Genomic DNA, 18,721 nt, shown 5'->3' with positions numbered 1-18,721 from the left:
TACGAAAAAATTCTATAGGAAAAAACTGTTCTGGGTTACATTTTTTTTTTCGGCTTACGAAAAAATTTTTTGGTGCTTTTCGGCGCTTTTTCGCACGAATTCGCGGCTTCCAGCGATAGCGCCTATGGCTTTTTCGGCTAGCGAAAGATTTCGGGTTACGAAGGGCGCCGCGGAATGGATTATTTTCGTAACCCGGGGTACCACTGTATCTTGGTCCCATCCACAAGGAGAAATCTTGATCCAACTTGTAATTGTGTACTGAAAATGCAGCTTTCTTGCTCCCTGACAGATAGTAAGAATATACCTCCAGGATGCCCCGCCCCACAGCACTTTGTTTACCTGTTCTGTGAACCAAGTGCTACTGAATTCCACAAAGAAGAGTATATTCAGTACATACTGTAGGTCTTGGGTTCCTCTCTGGAGTCATTCATAGATTTTGCCCAGTTTTGGTGTTTGACATTACAAGCCATGATCTTTACTAAATCCCCTGGCACCAGGACAGGATGCTAGTTGGATTGTTTTTAAAACCTAGCAGTGGCCCAGTTCAGTGGAAGGGATTCTGAAACAAGTTAGTTCCAGAAGTGTTACACTGTGTATGTCAGAATTCTAGAAAATGTTGCATTCTAACCAAGCATCTTCCATCTATTGTATGTAATGACATATAAACACTGGTTTTGGAATGAGGTAGGAAACAAATGTATCTGTCACAATTACAGTACTGTAAATTTGTGAGGGGGCAATGTGATGGATTTACATAGCATTGGTAGACGTTTCTTAGAATCTGTGGTGTTTCACTCTTGTAACTTATTAGTAATTGTGACAGAAAATAGTCTGTCTCTCACTTTTCCTATTAACTACATCATGTTCCAGAACAGTCTTCTCTGCAGTTTATTGTAAGCACATTGGAAAGCAGGGCACCCATCCTTTTATGAAGAGAAAGAAGAGGCCTCTTGAATTCAACAAAATATTTTTCCCCTAATTTGCTAATACATATCATTTGTCTGTTAATTTGCTAATACATATCTTCTATTTCCTCAGCAGGTAACATCGAAAGGTGCCAGCTTAAATCCTAATGCAAAAGTATGGCAGGAAAGCGTGCAAGGAAACTCAGAAGCGGCACCAGCAACTAATGGCACTGAGCAGTCATGGCAAGAGACAGCAACTGTGCCAAGCAATTGTACAGAGGGTGAGACATCCAGAATATACTTCTAAATGCGAACAATGGCTTAATCCCTTGCTTAGTTAGGATTGTAGATACAGTGTGAGTTTCTAAATCTAGCAGTAAGCAGTAACCAATGCTTCTTGTCCTTGAAAGTACAGTCACTGCTTCTGGACGCTGGTGATATGTAACGTGAGGTATTAAGCAGTTTCAGAAGAGCCAGTTTATTTGCTTAGAAAGGAATCGTTTTCTTAGAAGATTCTGAATTTATGGCAAGGTGTATTGAGGAAATTTAGCTTATCAATAGTTGTGATTGGAAACTGTTCTTTTATAGTTGCAAAGGCCCAATGATGACCAAGTATCGCGCTAAGAGGGAAACAAGTTGCTAAATGTACAGAAATGTATCTTTTGTTCATTCTACCTCTTTCTTGTCCTCTTTGTTTTCTTTTCTCTTGCTTTGAATTTTTTGTGTCATTTCTGCACTTTAGTGAACACTTGTCCCTGTGAACAAAAAGATTATGAGATCTGAGGGCCCTATGCAACCCAAGCAGATTGAGTTGTTTGAGAGCATATGATAAACTTATTAAATGACACATTGGGTAGATGACACTGTCCCAGCAGCAAAAGTGTCTACAGAGTTGCTATTGTTCCTATTAGGCCCTGTTAGTAGTAGAGTTCAGATTCACAAATCATTTATATTAGCTGTTTCGTAGGAAAGGTGCACTTGTGCTTGCCATGCAGTAGCTTCTGATTATATTGTCCAAGCAGTTAGTGACTAGTGTAAAATCTAAGCATTGATATTATGTGGAGAATAAAGTTTATTTTCTATTATGAATGAAGACCAAGGAAAACTCTTAAAACATAGACTTGAATTAATTTATTCATGTTTGTTACCTTACATTGATTAAAAAAACACTGGCAGTTTGAATGATTGTCATCATACCAAAATACCTGTAGAATTTAAAAACTATGTAAAAATTGGATTTGCTTGAATGACTGGAAGCTAGAAAAATTCTGGACCCTAACTAGGGATGTTTTCAAGTAAGAATGCAAAAAAGATATTATCAGCAGACAAAAAGAAGAAGAAGAAATGCCTCATTGGGTGACAGATGAAATTTTTCAGACAGTTAAAGACAGCATAGAAGCAAAAGTAAAGAGTGACAGAAATAAGTCAGAATCCTGAACGCAATTGTTCGACAGCTCGTTCGTAGCTACAAAGAAAACTATTACAATAAATGGAGAAAAAATAGAGGAAGACAGCAGGTAGAACAAGAAACATCTTCTATGGGATCTAAGAAATTAAGGGCTAATTCAAACGGTTGCTTTATGACTAATGAAGAATACATTATATGATCAGGAGAAACAGAAGCAATACACTAAAGAACTGTATGAAAGAAATGAAACAATGACATATTCCTTTAAAGAAAAATCATTTGAAGATAAATCCATAGTCCTAGAAAGTGAAGTGGAAAAGGCTTTAGGAGCACTTGGAAGAGATACATGACTAGTTGCAGATGACATATAGGAGCCAGTGTGGATTAGTGGTTTGAGTGTTGAAGTAGGACTCTGGGAGACCAAGATTCAAACTCCCGCCTAGCCATGGAAACCTGCTGGGTGACCTTGGCCAAATCACACTCTGCCTCAGAGGAAGACAGTGACAATCCCACTCTGAACAAATCTTGCCAAGAAAACTCTGTGATAGGTTCACCTTATGGTTACCATAAGACAGAAATTGATTAAAAAAACACAGCCACAGCAATCCTATCAGTTGTCAGCAGACACCTGATTATTATAGCCACAGTTAAGCAGTTAGGTGTAGGCAGCAATGTACGTTAACTTTGGCGCTTTACAGAGCAACCAAAAAGGGTGCTCTGCCGGCGCCCGTGTTTGCTGCGTCAGGGAGCCGCAGCGGACAAACCGCGCGGCTCCCCGCGCAGCAAAAAGAACCCGCAAAATGCAGGTTCTTCTTGTGGTGCAGTTGTGATGGCGCAAGGCACCAGTGATGCAGTTGCGGCATCACAACCCTGATGTGCGGACGCTAAGCGTCCGTCACGTCAAAATAGCGGCGCCCATGTGTATAGCGCACCACCATTTTGACATCCCCAGTACGTAATAGGGGTGAGGCCTATTAGATGCTGCGTCCTTGGCCAACCCCTAGTACGTATTGGGGGCAGAGCAAAGGCCTGTCTGTAATGGGCCTTTGTTCCTTTTCGAATTTGGATTCTTACCATCTGCTGTAACAATTAAACTTTGTGGGTTGTAAACACACCTGAGTATGAATACAACTGCTGTATTCAGCAGTCGGCTTTTAAAAAAATGTTTTTAGGAATGAGAGAAAATGGAAGGAAAAGCTTTTCATTGTTTGCATCTTGTATTTCATGTTCTTGTGTTTTTGCTAGGTAATGCTGAGGTTGCAGATGATGGTGCTAAGCAGTATGAAGCAATGTATTCATCTTCTGAACTGTCTAGAAACAGTTCAGGGGTTGAGGAAACAGCTGCTAATGGCATGGTTTTGGCACAGGAGGATCTTGGATACCAACTCTATGATGTTTCTGGTAAGAATCTTACCTGTGAGAACTTTTGTACTAAAAAGTTTGTAGATTTCCCTCAGCTTTGTCCCAAATATTGCTATGTATATGCTGTTATCTAGATTTGCAATATTAGTGGCATATGTTCCACATTTTGTGGCCTAAATCCAGTTGCCATTCCTAATTAGAGTAACCCAGTTGAATCAGTGCAATTTATGTGGGTATTGGCTTGCTCTTCAGAAGGTGATTGAATGGGTCTGCTATAGTTGGGCAAGCAATGGGATTTAGACCTACATGCTACATATATAGCCCTGTCTTCCATTTGTTTGTACTATTTTGGAATTATCATCAGAATTTATGAGAGTTAGAAGAGTGGTATGTTTAAGTTGTTTGTTTCCACATAGTGCACTCATGATGGCTCTTACCAGCTGTTTCAGGTAACTCTGTGAAGTTTGGGAACATACTCCCTGTTGATACGGGGCTTGTATTACTAAGAGTGTTATGACTTTCAAGTTCATACACCATGGTTCTGGATGACTTTTAAATTTTATTGCCAGCAGAATTATAAAAGTTCATCTTCTGTTATAGCAGAGAGTGGAATACTTTGATAATATGATCAAAGGACTATTGACAGTGGAATTTCATATTAAATTTTAATGGACCTGGAATAGAAGTAACAGGTGCCTTAGGTTTCAGGGAACAGTATCCAGATTGTTATCAAACTCTTTTAATTGTCATAAGAATCATGGATTATTCTAGGTTCTTATCAGTAACCTTGCAGAGTTTGTGTCTCCTATAAAAGTATTAATCCCCCTTTATAGTCAGCTTTCAAATGTGTGCTTACAGACAGGTACTGCTAAGATGGATATTTGACACATAGTACCATATTTTCCGGCGTATAAGGCGACTTTTTAAGTCTGCCTTATGCGCTGGAATTAAATCCCAGAGACAGGCGAATGGCATAGCCACCTCTCTGTCTTTGAGGTCCTTGCTGGGTCCTCTCCCAGCCAGCAGGCACTCGCGCCAGCTGGAGGAGGCCTCTTTAGAGGCCTGAGAGGGGATCCTTGGCGGCTGGGCTCTCACCGCCATTTTTTTCCCACAAGCTGCGGGGAAGCGGCTCCAGAGCCAGCTGGGCCAAGTAAAAGGGCCGGCCCCTTATTTTCCGCGCCGCCGCCGGGGATCCTCTGAACCTCCAGCGGCTTCAGAAGTCCTCTGCGGAAGCCGCTGGAGAATCGGAGGATCCCCCAGCAGCAGCGCCGCGGAGGAATAAGGGGCTGGCTCTTTTACTCAGCCCGGACGGCTCTGGAGCTGCTTCCCGCTGGTTTTTGGGAAAAAATGGCGGCAAGAGCCCAGCCGCCGAGGATCCTCTCTCAGGTCTCTAGAGAGGCCCTCTCCAGCCAGTGCGAGATCCCCTCAGGGGCGTCCAGGGATGCTGCCGACGGGCGACTTGGGGGGTCGTTTTATTACACACACACACACACACACACCCCGTTGCCTTATACACCAGAAAATACGGTAACTGCTTTGGAAGGTAATTTTTTTGGTTAATTTACGATCTTTGAGCAAGCAAAACTTTTTTTCCTGTTTGGAGTGCTTGTATTTCAATTTTCTGCCATAAAAGAATTATCATTCTCATATATACCTTTTAAGTGCATTCAGAAGTTGTTAATAATCTTTGTGTTGTGTACTTGCCGGTATTTAATAAGTAAAATGAGAGGTTCTGGAGATTAAGTATGCCAGGAAATCATGCTCTGATTGGGAAGGTATGAAAATTCACTATATACGTCTACTTTCTATGGGGTGTGTGTATTGTTTATTGATTTTAGTATTGCAGAAAAAGCACTATGTGCATGCTCGAAGTGTTGTTTCTTTGTGTAGACTTTTTGAGTCTCCCTTATTTGAGATGCTTGGGACCAGAAGTACTGTATTTTGGATTTTTTCACATTTTGGAATACCTTGCAGATGGACCCTGAGTCTAAACATGAAATTCATTTATGTTTTCTATATACCTTATATAATAGTGTGAAGGTAGTTTTATTCACAATATTTTCAGTAATATTGTGCATGAGACAAAGTTTGCATACACTGAACCATCTACAAAGCAAAAATGTTACTGTGAGCTCCCTTGTGGGAGTTTTGGATTTTGGAGCATTTTGGATATGGGATACTGAACCTGTATTGCATATTACAGTGCAAGCTTGTACTACAAAGGTTTTTAAAATATTAGTATTATTTTTTAAAAATACTTTCTTCCAAATCCATAACATCTTGTATTCTGGCCTGGTATCATAAGATGATGAACAATATGCACATAATTATAATAAATATGGTAAAAGTTCTGAAATGTTCCTCTTTGACAGAGTGAGAATTTTGAGCTAAAATACTGTATGTTCTGGCGTATAAGACTACTTTTTAACCCAGGAGAATTTTCTCAAAAGTTGGGGGTCGTCTTATATGCCAGGGGTCATCTTATAGGGCTGAAACCTCCGAGCCGGACTGGAGAATCTGTGGTTGCTGCATATGGTGGGGGGAGCTCAAAAACGTCCACGTCCTCATACCCTCCGTATGTGGTGACCGTATTAAAGCAGCAAGGGTGGCGCTGTACAAGTACGGTAGAATAAAGTCTTGGAGACAGAGAGGGCTGGGCAGGCAGGGAGAGCTGACCAATCCAAGCAGGCTTTGTATATAACAAGTGTTCCTGCTTCATACCTGCATTTCATAAGCATTTGAATTAAAATTACCATATTGAAATCAAATCTGACGTTTTTTTAATTTTTATTTGGTGTGCGTTGGAAGAGGGGTAGTCTTATATGGTGAGTATATCTCAAACTCTATATTTTAACTGGAAAAGTTGGGGGTCATCTTATATGCCGGAAAATACGATACTAGGTTGGCATTAGTAAAAAGATCAAGAAATCCATATGCTCAGGGAAAAAATGCTGTGAAGGCTTTCTGATTATACTTAATTTATATACACTTTTAAATATGTTTCTTAGGTGAAAGCAGTACTCTCATTCCTCCAGAAGACCTGAAAGAATGTTTGAAGAAACAACTAGAGTTCTGCTTCTCACGGTATTGTACTGATAGACATATTTCCGACTAGATATGAGCTTAGGCGTGCTTAAAAGGGGCCAGTCAGGCAATATAAGCACCACAATTTTGTCATGTTGATAGATACTTGCTATTGATACTTCAGATATAATATTGAGCACTTTAGCCATGTCTTTATTTTCTTACATTATTTTTAGTATATCCTGGTTAGAATGTCATTTTAATAGGACTATAAACAGTTAAATTTATATTTTAGAAGTAGCTGGAATATTCTGGAAACTGTGCCCAATGAGGAATGACTTAGGGAACTGGGGATGTTTAGCCTAGAGAAGAGACAATTAAGAGGTGATATGATAGCCCTGTTTAAATATTTGAAGGGATGGCATATTGAGGAGGGAGCAAGCTTGTTTTCTGCTGCTCCAGAGGACAGGACCAGGAACAATGGATGCAAACTGCAGGAAAAGAGATTCCACCTCAATGTTAGGAGGAACTTCCTGACAGTAAGGGCTGTTCAACAGTGGCACACCCTCCCTCAGAGTGTGGTGGAGCCTCCCTGCTTGGAAGTCTTTAAACAGAGGCTGGATGGCCATCTGTCGGGTATGCTTTGATGGACAGTTTCTGCATGGCAGGGGGTTGGACTGGATGGCCCTTGTGGTCTCTTCCAACTCTATGATTCCATGATTCTATTCTATGATTCTATGCTTGTTATGTATGCTGTGTTTTGTGTTGTTTCAATGGTAAGCTGTTTTGAACGTGCTGCTTAAAAATTCATGCAAGTTGCTTCTTTATTTAACAGTGAGAATCTATCCAAGGATCTTTACTTGATGTCTCAAATGGACAGTGATCAATTTATTCCAATATGGACAATCGCCAACATGGAAGGAATTAAGAAACTGACAACCAATATGGATCTTATTGTGGAAGTACTGAGATGTATGTCTAAACCTCTTAGTAGCTTCATTGTGTTAATTTGTTTTTACCACTGTGTGGCTTATGCATTTGTCAGTTGTGTGAGTCAACCTTATGTACTGGCTTCATAAATTTTGCAAATTTTGTAGAATGTGATTACTGATTAGAAGATACACATTTGGATGCACAATTGAAATTTGCTTCAGTATTTAATACCTTGCCTTCCCAAAATATTGAATGGCATCTGTTTTTAAAGTAGTGTTCCTGAGAGTTACAGCATGCCCGCTTCATACACGGCTGTAAGCTGAAAGCCACGTGATGAAGAGTCAATGGAGCACATGCCTGTGGTGCATGTGCCACATGCGTGAGCCCCATTAGTTTCAGTGGGGCTCAGGCACATGCGGAACTTGCCTTACACGGTGGGGTCCAGAACAGATCCCTGTGTAATGCAAGGGGGTGCACTGTACTTCGTTGTTGTGTATCTGACAAATGCATATATTTACCTGAAAAACTGCACATTCTAGAAAGTTTTTAAAAAGTGCCCTCCTCTGTTTTGACGTATATTTTGTTACATTTTTGATTTACAATTGCTTTGGCATGCTTTCCAAAGCAAAGCATTATCCATTTTGAGTTGTTCTTGTTAAAAGGAGCCATTTATCTACTCCATTGTTGAAATAGGTGTGCCTGCTTTGCCTACTATGATTTCAGATGCCACTATGAAAACCTTGTACTAGAAGCAGAAAGAGTAACGTAAAATGAATGAGCAGTTGTGCACACTGAGTGCTAATTAGAATGAAGTGGCATAACTACTGAACAAACAAAACTGAAAGTTGGTCAAAAGCAAGTGGTCAGAATGCTGTGTTACTCTTTAAGCTTTGTGATGTTGGAAAAATAACCCTGCTTTTGTGATACTTTCTTTGTTTTCATTTAGCTTCTCCTATAGTCCAAGTAGATGAGAAAGGAGAAAAAGTTAGGCCAAACCACAAACGATGCATTATTATTCTTCGTGAGATCCCTGAAACAACACCAGTGGAGGTAACAAATTTACTTTGAAGATTATTATGAGCTTGACAATTTCAATCCATTTCTGAAGCTGGGAGGAGTACAGTCTAGGCCATATAAGACTTATGCTTACATACTTATGTATGTAAGACTTATATACATGAGTATATACAGTAATCTGTAATGTAAATCAAGACTTCTGGTTTCAATAGCAAAATGCCACTGAAAAGTTGATAGAGATTTGCGTTGTAGTTGGGTAATACTCTTGGTGTGTAAACACCTTCAGGAAAAAGAAACAAATGCTGTGTTAACTTTGCTCATTGAACAGACTGTCATAGTTCCTTTGCTGTGGACATGTGCTTTTTTAAGAATAAGTTTTGCTCCATTTTGTTGGAAGATGGTTTGGTTTTGGCATCACATGTGGATTTACACATTTGTTATTAATATTTTGGGAGATGAACTGAAATATTTTAACTGGATTGTCATGCACTGTTTCATTTTCATGTAAGCAAAGTGGGAAGTGTGTATTCATTGTTAATGGAGATAACAATTCAGATTGTTGCATTTGTCTTCTATTTTATAATACACTCATCCATCCATATTTGTGGATTTGATTATTCATGGATTTGATTAATATGTTCTCTCCAGGAATATCTAGGCCCTCCAGTGCAACTCTATGGTCAACTTTAACTAAATGTTATACTGAAAGACCTAGAGATTCCTAGAGAGAATATTCTACTAGGCATTTATAGCTCCTCCATTGCAGTTCTATGGTCAGTGTCTGTCAGACGTTTACCACAGAGTTGCATTGGAGAACCTAGAGATTCCTAGAGAGGTGTCCTCTCAGGTGTAAAAACATGATGTTTTTGTTATTTGCGGCTTTTCCACATTCACGGGGGACTTGTGCCCCTAACCCTAGCGAATATGGAGGGACAAGTGTAGAATTATAACAGACTAAAGATGGTAAATGGTAGTACTGATGAGTATATACACTCGTCCCTTAGTATCCACGGACTTGCCATTAGCAGTTTTAATCTTTCGCGGATGGTAAGTCTTCTCTTCCTTCCTTCTCTTCCTGCAACGCCGATGCCTGTAATCACACTGGCCGTACAGGAACTCACTTTCCCAGCAGTGCTCGGGGCCCAGCATGCACACACCATGCTCCGTGGCCCCCCCCCCCACTGCAACCAGTGCGCATCTGATACATCAATTGGCTGTGGCGAAGGGGGTGGGGTGTGTGCATGGCAGGCTCTGAGTGCTGCTGAGAAAGCAAGTCCTTATGTGGCTGGTGAGGATTACAGTGCTAGCAGGAAGAAGGAGGTAAGGAAGTAAGTAAGAGAGGGGAGTGAGGAAGAAAGAGGAAAGGAGTGAGGTTGGGAAGGGAGGGTGGGAGGAGCCCCATTGTCCCCAATGGAGGCCAGCTTGAATATTTGCAAAATGTGGGGGTGGGGGGGGGGGGGGGAATGAAAGGACCACTGTATACATGTTCTTTTTTACAGAAATTTTTGAATGGCAACTGATGTCTGCTAGGAAACATGGGTCACATATAATTGAAAATTCTATCCTGCATAATGTAGAATGTATCTTAAGAAAACCAAAAACTAGCAATTTTGTTTCACTGAATAGTCTTCATATTTTTGCTCTAGGAAGTAAAGGCACTGTTTAAAAATGAAAGCTGTCCCAAAGTGATAAGTTGTGAATTTGCTCACAATAACAACTGGTACATTACATTCCAGTCAGATACTGATGCACAGCAGGTAAGAATACTATGTGGTGTTAAGCATTTCAGTTCTAATAAATTTTACCATGTCTCCAGGACAGCTCCCTAAGTCGTTCCTCATAGGGCATGGTTTCCAGGCCCTTCACCATTTTAGTTGCCCTCCTTTGGACATGCTCTAGTTTCTCAATGTCCTTTTTGAATTGTGGTGCGCAGAACTGGACACCATATTCCAGGTGGGGCCTGATCAAAGCAGAATAGTGTTGGACTATTACTTCCCTTGATCTAGACACTATACTTTTATTGATGCAACCTAAAATTGCATTGGCCTTTTAGCTGCCAAATCGCACTGTTGACTCATGTTCAACTTGTGTCTTACTTGGACTCCTAGATGCCCTTTCACATGTAGTTTTATTCAGCCAGGTGTCCTCCATCCTATATCTACATTTCATTTTATCTGTCCTAAGTGCAGTACCTTAGATTTCTCTGTGTTGAATTTCATTTTGTTTGGCCCAGCTTTCTAGTCCATTCAGGTCATTGTAAACCAACTAGGGAACAGAATGCTATTTGAAAACACCAAAAATTCTGGACCGTGCCAGCACCTACCAGGTCAGAATGCACAGGGAGGCCATTGAAATCCACAAACACTTACACAATTTCAACTGAACAGAAGAAATGCTGAAAGTAAACAAATTTGACTACCGGTCTTGAAGAACACTAAAATCAATACTCAGCACTAGCAAATGAACACCAGCCAGGCTCAAGGGGTTTCCCTGCAGACAATGGATTACCAATTAAGTAGACAGAAATCTGCCTTGCATATCCCCTCAACACCCCTCCAGGCTGTGCCACTCAGCACAGTACAATATACAAACTAATTCCACCATTAACTTGTAAACCACTTCCTCCCAAATAAGGGTCCCACAGTTATATATAGTCCACACACTTCCATGCCATCACCCTTTGAAGATACCAGCTGCATGCAGGTGAAACGTCTCAAATAAATTCTTCCAGAACTCAGCCCCATAGCCCGAAAACCCACAGAAAACTATGGATCCTGGCTCTGAAAGCCTTTGATTTCACAAAGTTGTATATGAAACCAAACACACAGAGTTACTTTTTTGAAAAAAGGAAAGAGATTTTCTCATCTCAGGCCCTAGAAGAAGGGTCAACTGCCAGCTGATCCACATCCAGATGTTGAGAGGTGCCTTTACTCCCTCTACAGACATGCTTTTGCAGGGGGTGATTGGAGTGTCAACTCCTTTTGTACAAAGTTATGCAGCTGAATTTAAGGCAGATTTAGGCAGAGTGCAGCCTTGGGATCTAATAATACCATCCAGAACCATGTAGCTTCATGGATTGAATTTTACGGGGAGGGAATATTGGGTGAATTGCCTTTTCCAGAAGCTATTAGAAACAGCAACTTACCTTATAAATAGATTTCAACTTTCTTTGTGCCATTTAACATACATATATTCATCGATTGATGAAACGATCCTCTAAGCAGAAAATTGACCTGTAGCTCCACTGTATTTGCATACCAAATTTAAAGTTTTCTGAAACCCGTGCTTTATCAAGGCTTGAGACAAATTCATTTTAGTCTCCCCTCAGTTTGATGTCCTCCATATGTTTTGAACTACAATTCTTATCATACTTAATGGTTGGTCATATTTTTCAGGCTCATGTAACAGGTAGGCCAAAACAGATGAAGGGCACCTCTGTACATTAGAGTGGATTGTTTATTTGCAGCTGCGCCATGTTGTACAATCGCTATAGATTTTTGTAGTTGTGGGCATATGCTTATATTTGTAACTTCAAAAATGAGATGTGAAGGATTAGAATTAAAAGAGTTGAACAAACCAAGACACTTCTGTTAAATCCCCTGGTTTAAATTTAAGATAGCATCAGAAAAGCAAACAAATCAAAGACCATTACTGTGCTGGTAGCAAAAAACTATATCTACTACAGTGGTACCCCGGGATACGAATTGATCGCGTTACGAAATTTCCGGGATACGAAAAAGTTCCATTGGAAAAAACTGTTCCGGGATACGAAGGTTTTTTCGGGTTACGAATTTTTTTTCGGCGCAAAATTCAAACGCGCGGCTTGCCAGCGCTAACGGAAAGCCCTTTTTGGCTTGCGAAATGCATCGGGTTACGAACGCCGCGGCGAAACGAATTAATTTCGTAACCCGAGGGAGCACTGTAGTACCTTACTTTCATAATTTCTCTGTAGATCAAGCTAGAGAGGTCAGCAGCTTGAGCACATCTGAGCTAGCATTCACAATTTTAAACAAAATAAAGTGATGGACTTAAAAATACTAACAGTTCCTTCTATGGTAAACTTTATAAGGAAGATATGAGGAAATGGGAGTTTTTAATTGAAGCTGTGTTTGCATTTAACATTTTAGGTGGCAAAATGTAATTAAGTTGGCCCAGATTTGTCTTTATAATCTTTAGTGCATCTTTTATTTTCTTAAATAGTTTCCTTTTTTTAAAATATCCTTGCTATTCTGTAAGATGGAACTCTTTGTGGGTTTTTTTTTTTTATCTATACAGGCTTTTAAATACTTACGGGAAGAAGTTAAAACCTTTCAGGGCAAGCCAATAATGGTAAGTTTCAAGTATTCACACATTTTAAATTACATTTTCATATTTAAATAGTAGGATCAGTATTGTAAGTTAAATACTGTAACAGTGTCATATACTGGATGTACTTGACTATAAGTCAGTGTCATGTTTTGGGGCCAAAATTGTGGATTTTGATATGACCCATGGATAAGTCTTTGGGGCATGTAACAAAAGATCTAAAGGATGAAGCAAAGGAAAACAATGCTAAAGACAAAATTCTAACAGACATAACTGTTTATGCTCACACTTAAGTCTGGATGGATGAGAGAATAGAAAGGGGTCACTGCTTCCAGAGCGGATTGTGCTCTTGCCATTCACCAGGGGATAGTTCAGTTTTTTTGGTAAGAGTTAAAGTACGGGACTTCTATTGACTTGTGGATAAGTTGATCCAGGTTTTTGGAGCCAGTTTTTGGACTAAAATTTCTAGACTTATACATGACTATATACAGTAGATACAATAGACTTTATTTTCCAACTTCCTTAACTATAGTTCATGTCAAGGGATTAGGTGTGTGTGGCCAAGAAACTGCCTACCTTGTTTCCATGTCCAGAGACCCTCCTGGGTAGTTTGTGGAAAGAACTATGTCTGGTTTTACCTGAGAATTTTGTCCTCTGAAGGTTTCAACAGTTACTGTTTCATTTTCTGCACAAACAGAATTGTTACCCATGGTTTAAATCATTGTTAATGATACTGTGGTTCACTATTTGATAATTTTTCTCAATCATAATTTTGATAATGCTAGTTGAAACAATAGTGAACAAAGATAAAAGGGAATCATGGAAGTGAAGTGGAAATTTTCAAGTATACAGAAGGTTAAGCATTCTCAATATCAAATGGATTACTGAAAATTAGACCAAATGTCAGCTGTTCTTAGTAACCTTGAGCTTTAGGACTTTTCCTCTAAGCAAAGAATCTTGTCTTGTAATAATACTGAAGAAGTAAAATATTAGGTTGAATTGTCTCTTAATCTTAGTAGTTTATGCACAAAGAAAAAGTAATGTTGCAGACTAACCTGTTGGGCAAGGGACTGATGTGGCTTCTCCTCTTCTATTATTATTATTATTATTATTATTATTATTATTATTATTATTATTATCTTTTACTGTATTACAGATTGATACTGTGGCCATATAGGCTTGTAGGGTGAATGTACCATGATTTTATCTGTCTTTTGTAGGCCAGGATAAAAGCCATCAACACATTTTTTGCAAAGAATGGTTACCGGGTGGTGGATTCCAGTGTATACGTTCAACCCGTTCAAACACAAGCACAGTTTGCCTCACCACTGTTTATGCAGCCTGTATATAGTCCTCAGCAGTACTCCATCTACAGTCTTGTGCCTCAGACATGGTCTCCAAACCCTGCACCTTATTTTGAAACACCACTAGTAAGTAGTTGTTCTTTGCATCTTAAATAGGGAATCAGTTGGTTTTCTTCTGCCTCAGAGGATGACAAACATTGTACACTATTACATATTTTTGAGATTAAAATCAAGATTTCAAAAATCTTGAAGCATATGTTTTCCAAAATTGGAGTAACAGTGGTATTATTAAACTGTGAGTCTTGTGCCATAATGCATTGCATTTAATGAATATTAGACATATGGCTTGGGAAGTAGGACATAATACTGGTTATGACCTATAAAGCCCTATATGGCCTAGGACCAGGCTATTTGACAGACTGTATCTGACCTTATAAGCCTGCCTGGACCCTAGAACCCTTCACTGGTATGAGTGGTGGGAACACAAGAGAGGGCCTTCTTGGTAACTGCTGTTAGACTTTGAAACTCCCTTCCTAGGGGGGCCTTCTTGCTGTCCTTCCATGAACAGGTGAACAATTGAAAAATTCAGACTTTTAGAACTGAAGACTTTTTAGGAAAGAGCTGTGAGAGTGTTGTAATGTTTTAAATTGTTATAATATGGTTAGTAGTTTAATTCTACTTTGGTGCTCACTTTTTGTATATTTTAATTTACTATGGGGCAAAGCAGACTGACAAAAAACTCCAGCTTCGAAGTGGCGTGACGTATGCACACCACACACCCCAAGTCAGCATCACACTGCTCCACTGACCACAAAGTGGGCAGCATCACGGTGTTTCTGCGGTGTGGTGTTTGCATGTACCATGCTGCAGAAAAATGAAAAAAACGTCACCATGACAGAGAAGCCAACTTTTTGCCAGCTGAAAAAGGATTGGGGCTGCAGTGTGCGGTTTCTGCAGCCCCAATCCTACGCTCAAAGGCGTGGTGGGAAGCTGCTCCTTCGGGATGGTTTGTTTCACCCCTAAAATTATTTTAGTTTGTAAGCCACCTTGAGCCATAATTTTGGGGGAAACAAAATAAAGAGAATAATAACAACAGCAGCAACAATTTGAATTTATATGCAGTCCTTTTAATTCCGTATATAGTCAAAGAATATTTCTATAGAAATTTGTAACTGCAGAAGTGGGGATGTCAGAGAGAGGTTAAGGGAGTCTTGCTAGACAGGAATACCATCAGTGAGTGTTGTGTCGGAGTTCATAGTCAATGAAAGTTCTTGTTCTTGGTATAGAAGACTTTCTTCCTTTTGCTGAAGATAGCAACTTATATATCCATATTCCAGCCTTGCCCTCCTGCCCAACAGTGTAGCACATGCACCCCTGATAGTGTTCCTTGTCACAGTTGATTAGTCTCTGTCAAAAACAAAAAAAGATTTTAGCAGAAGAGAGAGAGCTCTGTATACAGATCTGTTTTGTTTTGGGTTTGTAGTTCTGTCATCATTGCAGCCTCCTGTATTCTTGATGAAAACATTTGTTTTCGATAGAGTGAATTCTTTATATATGGTCTCCTGATAATACTTTGTGTCCACTGCAGGCTCCATTTCCCAATGGTGGATTTGTTAATGGCTTCAGCTCACCAGGTTCATACAAGACAAGTGCTGCCGCTTTGAGTATAAGCCGCCCATTCCATAGAAATCGGTAAGAAAATTGTTGATTTTAAGACTGCAATGAAGATTCTATAACTGCTTGTATCTTGGTAGTTCATCTGATTACAGTAGCCTTTTCTCTTCTGGCAGTTTACCTTGTCAAAGCAAAAAGCATCGGGACTAGGGGACCTCGAATTCTTAGCAAAAATACGTTTCTGTGTTTCTTGCCATTATTGAGATAATAGCTTTAGAGTTTTGTATTTATTATTGCTCAGTTGTCTTTGAAAGCATAATTTAACGTGAGCTTGCATTCTGTTGTTTCTCTTAATTCTGCTATCTGCTCCTTGATTAAAAGTGGATAAGATTTTATACTACTCATTTAATTTTATTTGTCAATAAAGAGCATTCTTTTTATCATCTGCCAAACATCATCTAAAATTCTGGAAAGATACTTTAGTTGTAAACCCCAAGACCTGTTACTTGAAGCATATGTAGCATAATGATCTCTGATTCTATTTTCCTATTTTTTAATTGATAAAAAGTAGAGCACCATTCTGCTATGGAAATTGGTTGTATCACTGTTTATTTTTTCATTTCCTATTGTTTTCTGTTTTTATTTTATTTTATTCTTGTTTTTAATGTATAAAAATATAAAATAAGATTAAAAAGTAGACTGTGCTATTGTTAAGACATAATCCTGAGAAAGTTACACTTTAACTGTGCTTATGAGCTGTCAGCTCCCTTCCCTATCCCAATACTTTACGGAAAACAATGACTACTATGTATTATTAACATGCCTTTCTTGTGTTAGAGCCCTTGGATGTTGCAGTATTACCGTGCAAGGTACTACTGGGGATAGCATTCATGGCCAGTGCCTGTACCTTAACAAATTACCCAGTGAGGGCCTGGAAACATGGCACTGCTTCTGTTGCTTTATGTGTTACTGTTGGCAGTGGCATAATGTTTGCATATATAAAGAGGCTTTTATAGAAAATATTTGTTGAATTAGCAAACACATGGCATCCCTTTCTGTGATTCATTCACTAAATTGGTCTCCATTCTGATACAGCAGTAAGGATTTGCCCATAGGAAAAAATAATAATTCACAATGACTTTTAATTACTGAAAACTAGTACTTTAGATTAGCAGCAGCATTCCTTCACCAACTGCCTCTGTACACATTTGATGAGACTAAAGTTCACAGGCACCAGTCAGTGTGACTAACAGGAGATGGACTATGAAACTAACTTTAGCAATTGAGAGGAGCCTGCAAGGCTTTCATTTCAGCTAGATCTCAAATGGTATCCCACTTTATGCTGGAAGTTTTTTTTTCTGTTTCCGGTAATGCCTTATTTTTCAAAAGCTAAAGCTATTGAAAGAGCTGTATGTGATCTTACAGCATTCAGTACCCTCCTGTAAGTTTGTTTTGAATTGTCAGATGAGGGCTTTGGAAACTTACTTGAAACAGAATGGGTGGATTAGCAAGAGCTGGGATGTTTTCTGCAGCATTAAAAAAAAGAGGTACCAACTGCTTTCTAAATCTCTTGGACTTGGAGGAAATTTTATTAAATTATTGTGACAAACCCAGGCATACTATTAGAGATAAAATCAGCTTAGTAGAGCTCATGTTTTTCTGCCAGCAAATGTTTTTCATTAATGGTTAGATTTATTTTAATAAAAGCTAATAAATTTATTTCTGCATAAACTTGCATGTACTATATAGTTCAATTTTTCTGAGGTGGGTTATAGTCCATGAAAGCTTAAGCTAGAGCAAATTAATTATTTTTCACGGTGTCACAGAAATCTTGTGTTTTTGCTATAACAGATTAATACAGCTACCTCTTAGAAATGTTTATAATGAGACTAGAACACCAACCAAATGCATTCAAGTTACAAGAGAAGAAACTCTACGTAAACATAACAAGAACTTTTTTTTTAACTGCAAAAGCAGTTTGACTATGAAATAGGAAGGTTGTGGACACTCACATCTTTGGAAATTTTTAAACAGAGGTTGGATTGGCATCTTTCAAGAGTGCTTCAGTTGTGTATTTCTGCATGGCAGTAGACCAATTGGATTGCCCTTGTGGTCCCTTCCAACTCTTATGATTCTGTGAAGATTATACTGTACATCACCAGCCTGACAAAATGGCTTATCCAGATATATTTTGTTCAAACCTGTTTTCAAATGCTGCTTCGGTGTTGATTCGAGGGCAGTTAACAATAGCAACAAAATATTATACAAGCAGTGTTAAGTCAGAATTCAGAAAAACAGTTTGGTTCTTAATTGGCAACAGGGTCAGGCAAGGATGCATTTATAGAATCCCAAGAGTTGGAAGGGAGCACAAGGACCATCTCCAGTCCAGCCCACTGCCATGCGTATACACAACTGAAGCACTCTTGAAAGATGCCAATCCAACGAATGCCAACACTCTTAGATAGGCTAACTAAACCATATAACTACATACTTGGGACAACTATTAAAGAAGGTCAAAGATGAAAGTGAAAAGGCAGGGTTAATGCTGAACATAATGAAAACAAAAATAATGACCATGGAAGAAATACGTAAATTCAGCCTAGACAATGAAATAGAAATAAGACATGCAGCTGAGCACTAAAGTCAGAGTTGTCCAAGCCATAGTATTTCCCATTACCATGTACAGATGTGAGAGTTGGACAGTGAATAAATTGATATGAAAAGAATAAATTCATTTGAGATGTGGTGCTGGAGAATAGTACTGAGGATACTGTGGATAGCCAAAAAGACAAACAAATGGGTTCCTGAACAGACCAAACCAGAGATCCCCCTGGAAACCAAGATTCTGA

At 39.2% G+C, this 18,721-nt stretch overlaps 1 protein-coding gene across 18 annotated transcripts in view; it reads left to right on the top strand.

Moving 5' to 3' along the window:
• Window positions 1-18,721, top strand: part of LARP4 (La ribonucleoprotein 4) — a 58,124-nt gene that overhangs the window by 14,936 nt on the left and 24,467 nt on the right. For 9 of the 18 annotated variants that reach the window (XM_042448278.1, XM_042448283.1, XM_042448267.1 and 6 more), the window contains 9 exons: window positions 1,039-1,186; window positions 3,559-3,714; window positions 6,684-6,759; window positions 7,535-7,671; window positions 8,579-8,682; window positions 10,296-10,406; window positions 12,925-12,978; window positions 14,175-14,384; window positions 15,847-15,950. In XM_042448278.1, the coding sequence (XP_042304212.1) occupies window positions 1,039-1,186; window positions 3,559-3,714; window positions 6,684-6,759; window positions 7,535-7,671; window positions 8,579-8,682; window positions 10,296-10,406; window positions 12,925-12,978; window positions 14,175-14,384; window positions 15,847-15,950 (1,100 nt within the window). Of the gene's footprint in view, window positions 1-1,038; window positions 1,187-3,558; window positions 3,715-6,683; window positions 6,760-7,534; window positions 7,672-8,578; window positions 8,683-10,295; window positions 10,407-12,924; window positions 12,979-14,174; window positions 14,385-15,846; window positions 15,955-18,721 lie in introns of those variants that run through there. The other 9 variants (XM_042448273.1, XM_042448280.1, XM_042448275.1 and 6 more) reach the window with 2 other exon arrangements.

This window comes from Sceloporus undulatus, chromosome 2, assembly GCF_019175285.1.
Source record: "Sceloporus undulatus isolate JIND9_A2432 ecotype Alabama chromosome 2, SceUnd_v1.1, whole genome shotgun sequence".
In the NCBI taxonomy this organism is placed as follows: Eukaryota; Metazoa; Chordata; class Lepidosauria; order Squamata; family Phrynosomatidae; genus Sceloporus; species Sceloporus undulatus.
The sequence above is the reverse complement of the archived record's forward strand: the minus strand, read 5'-3'. Positions and strand labels throughout refer to the sequence as shown.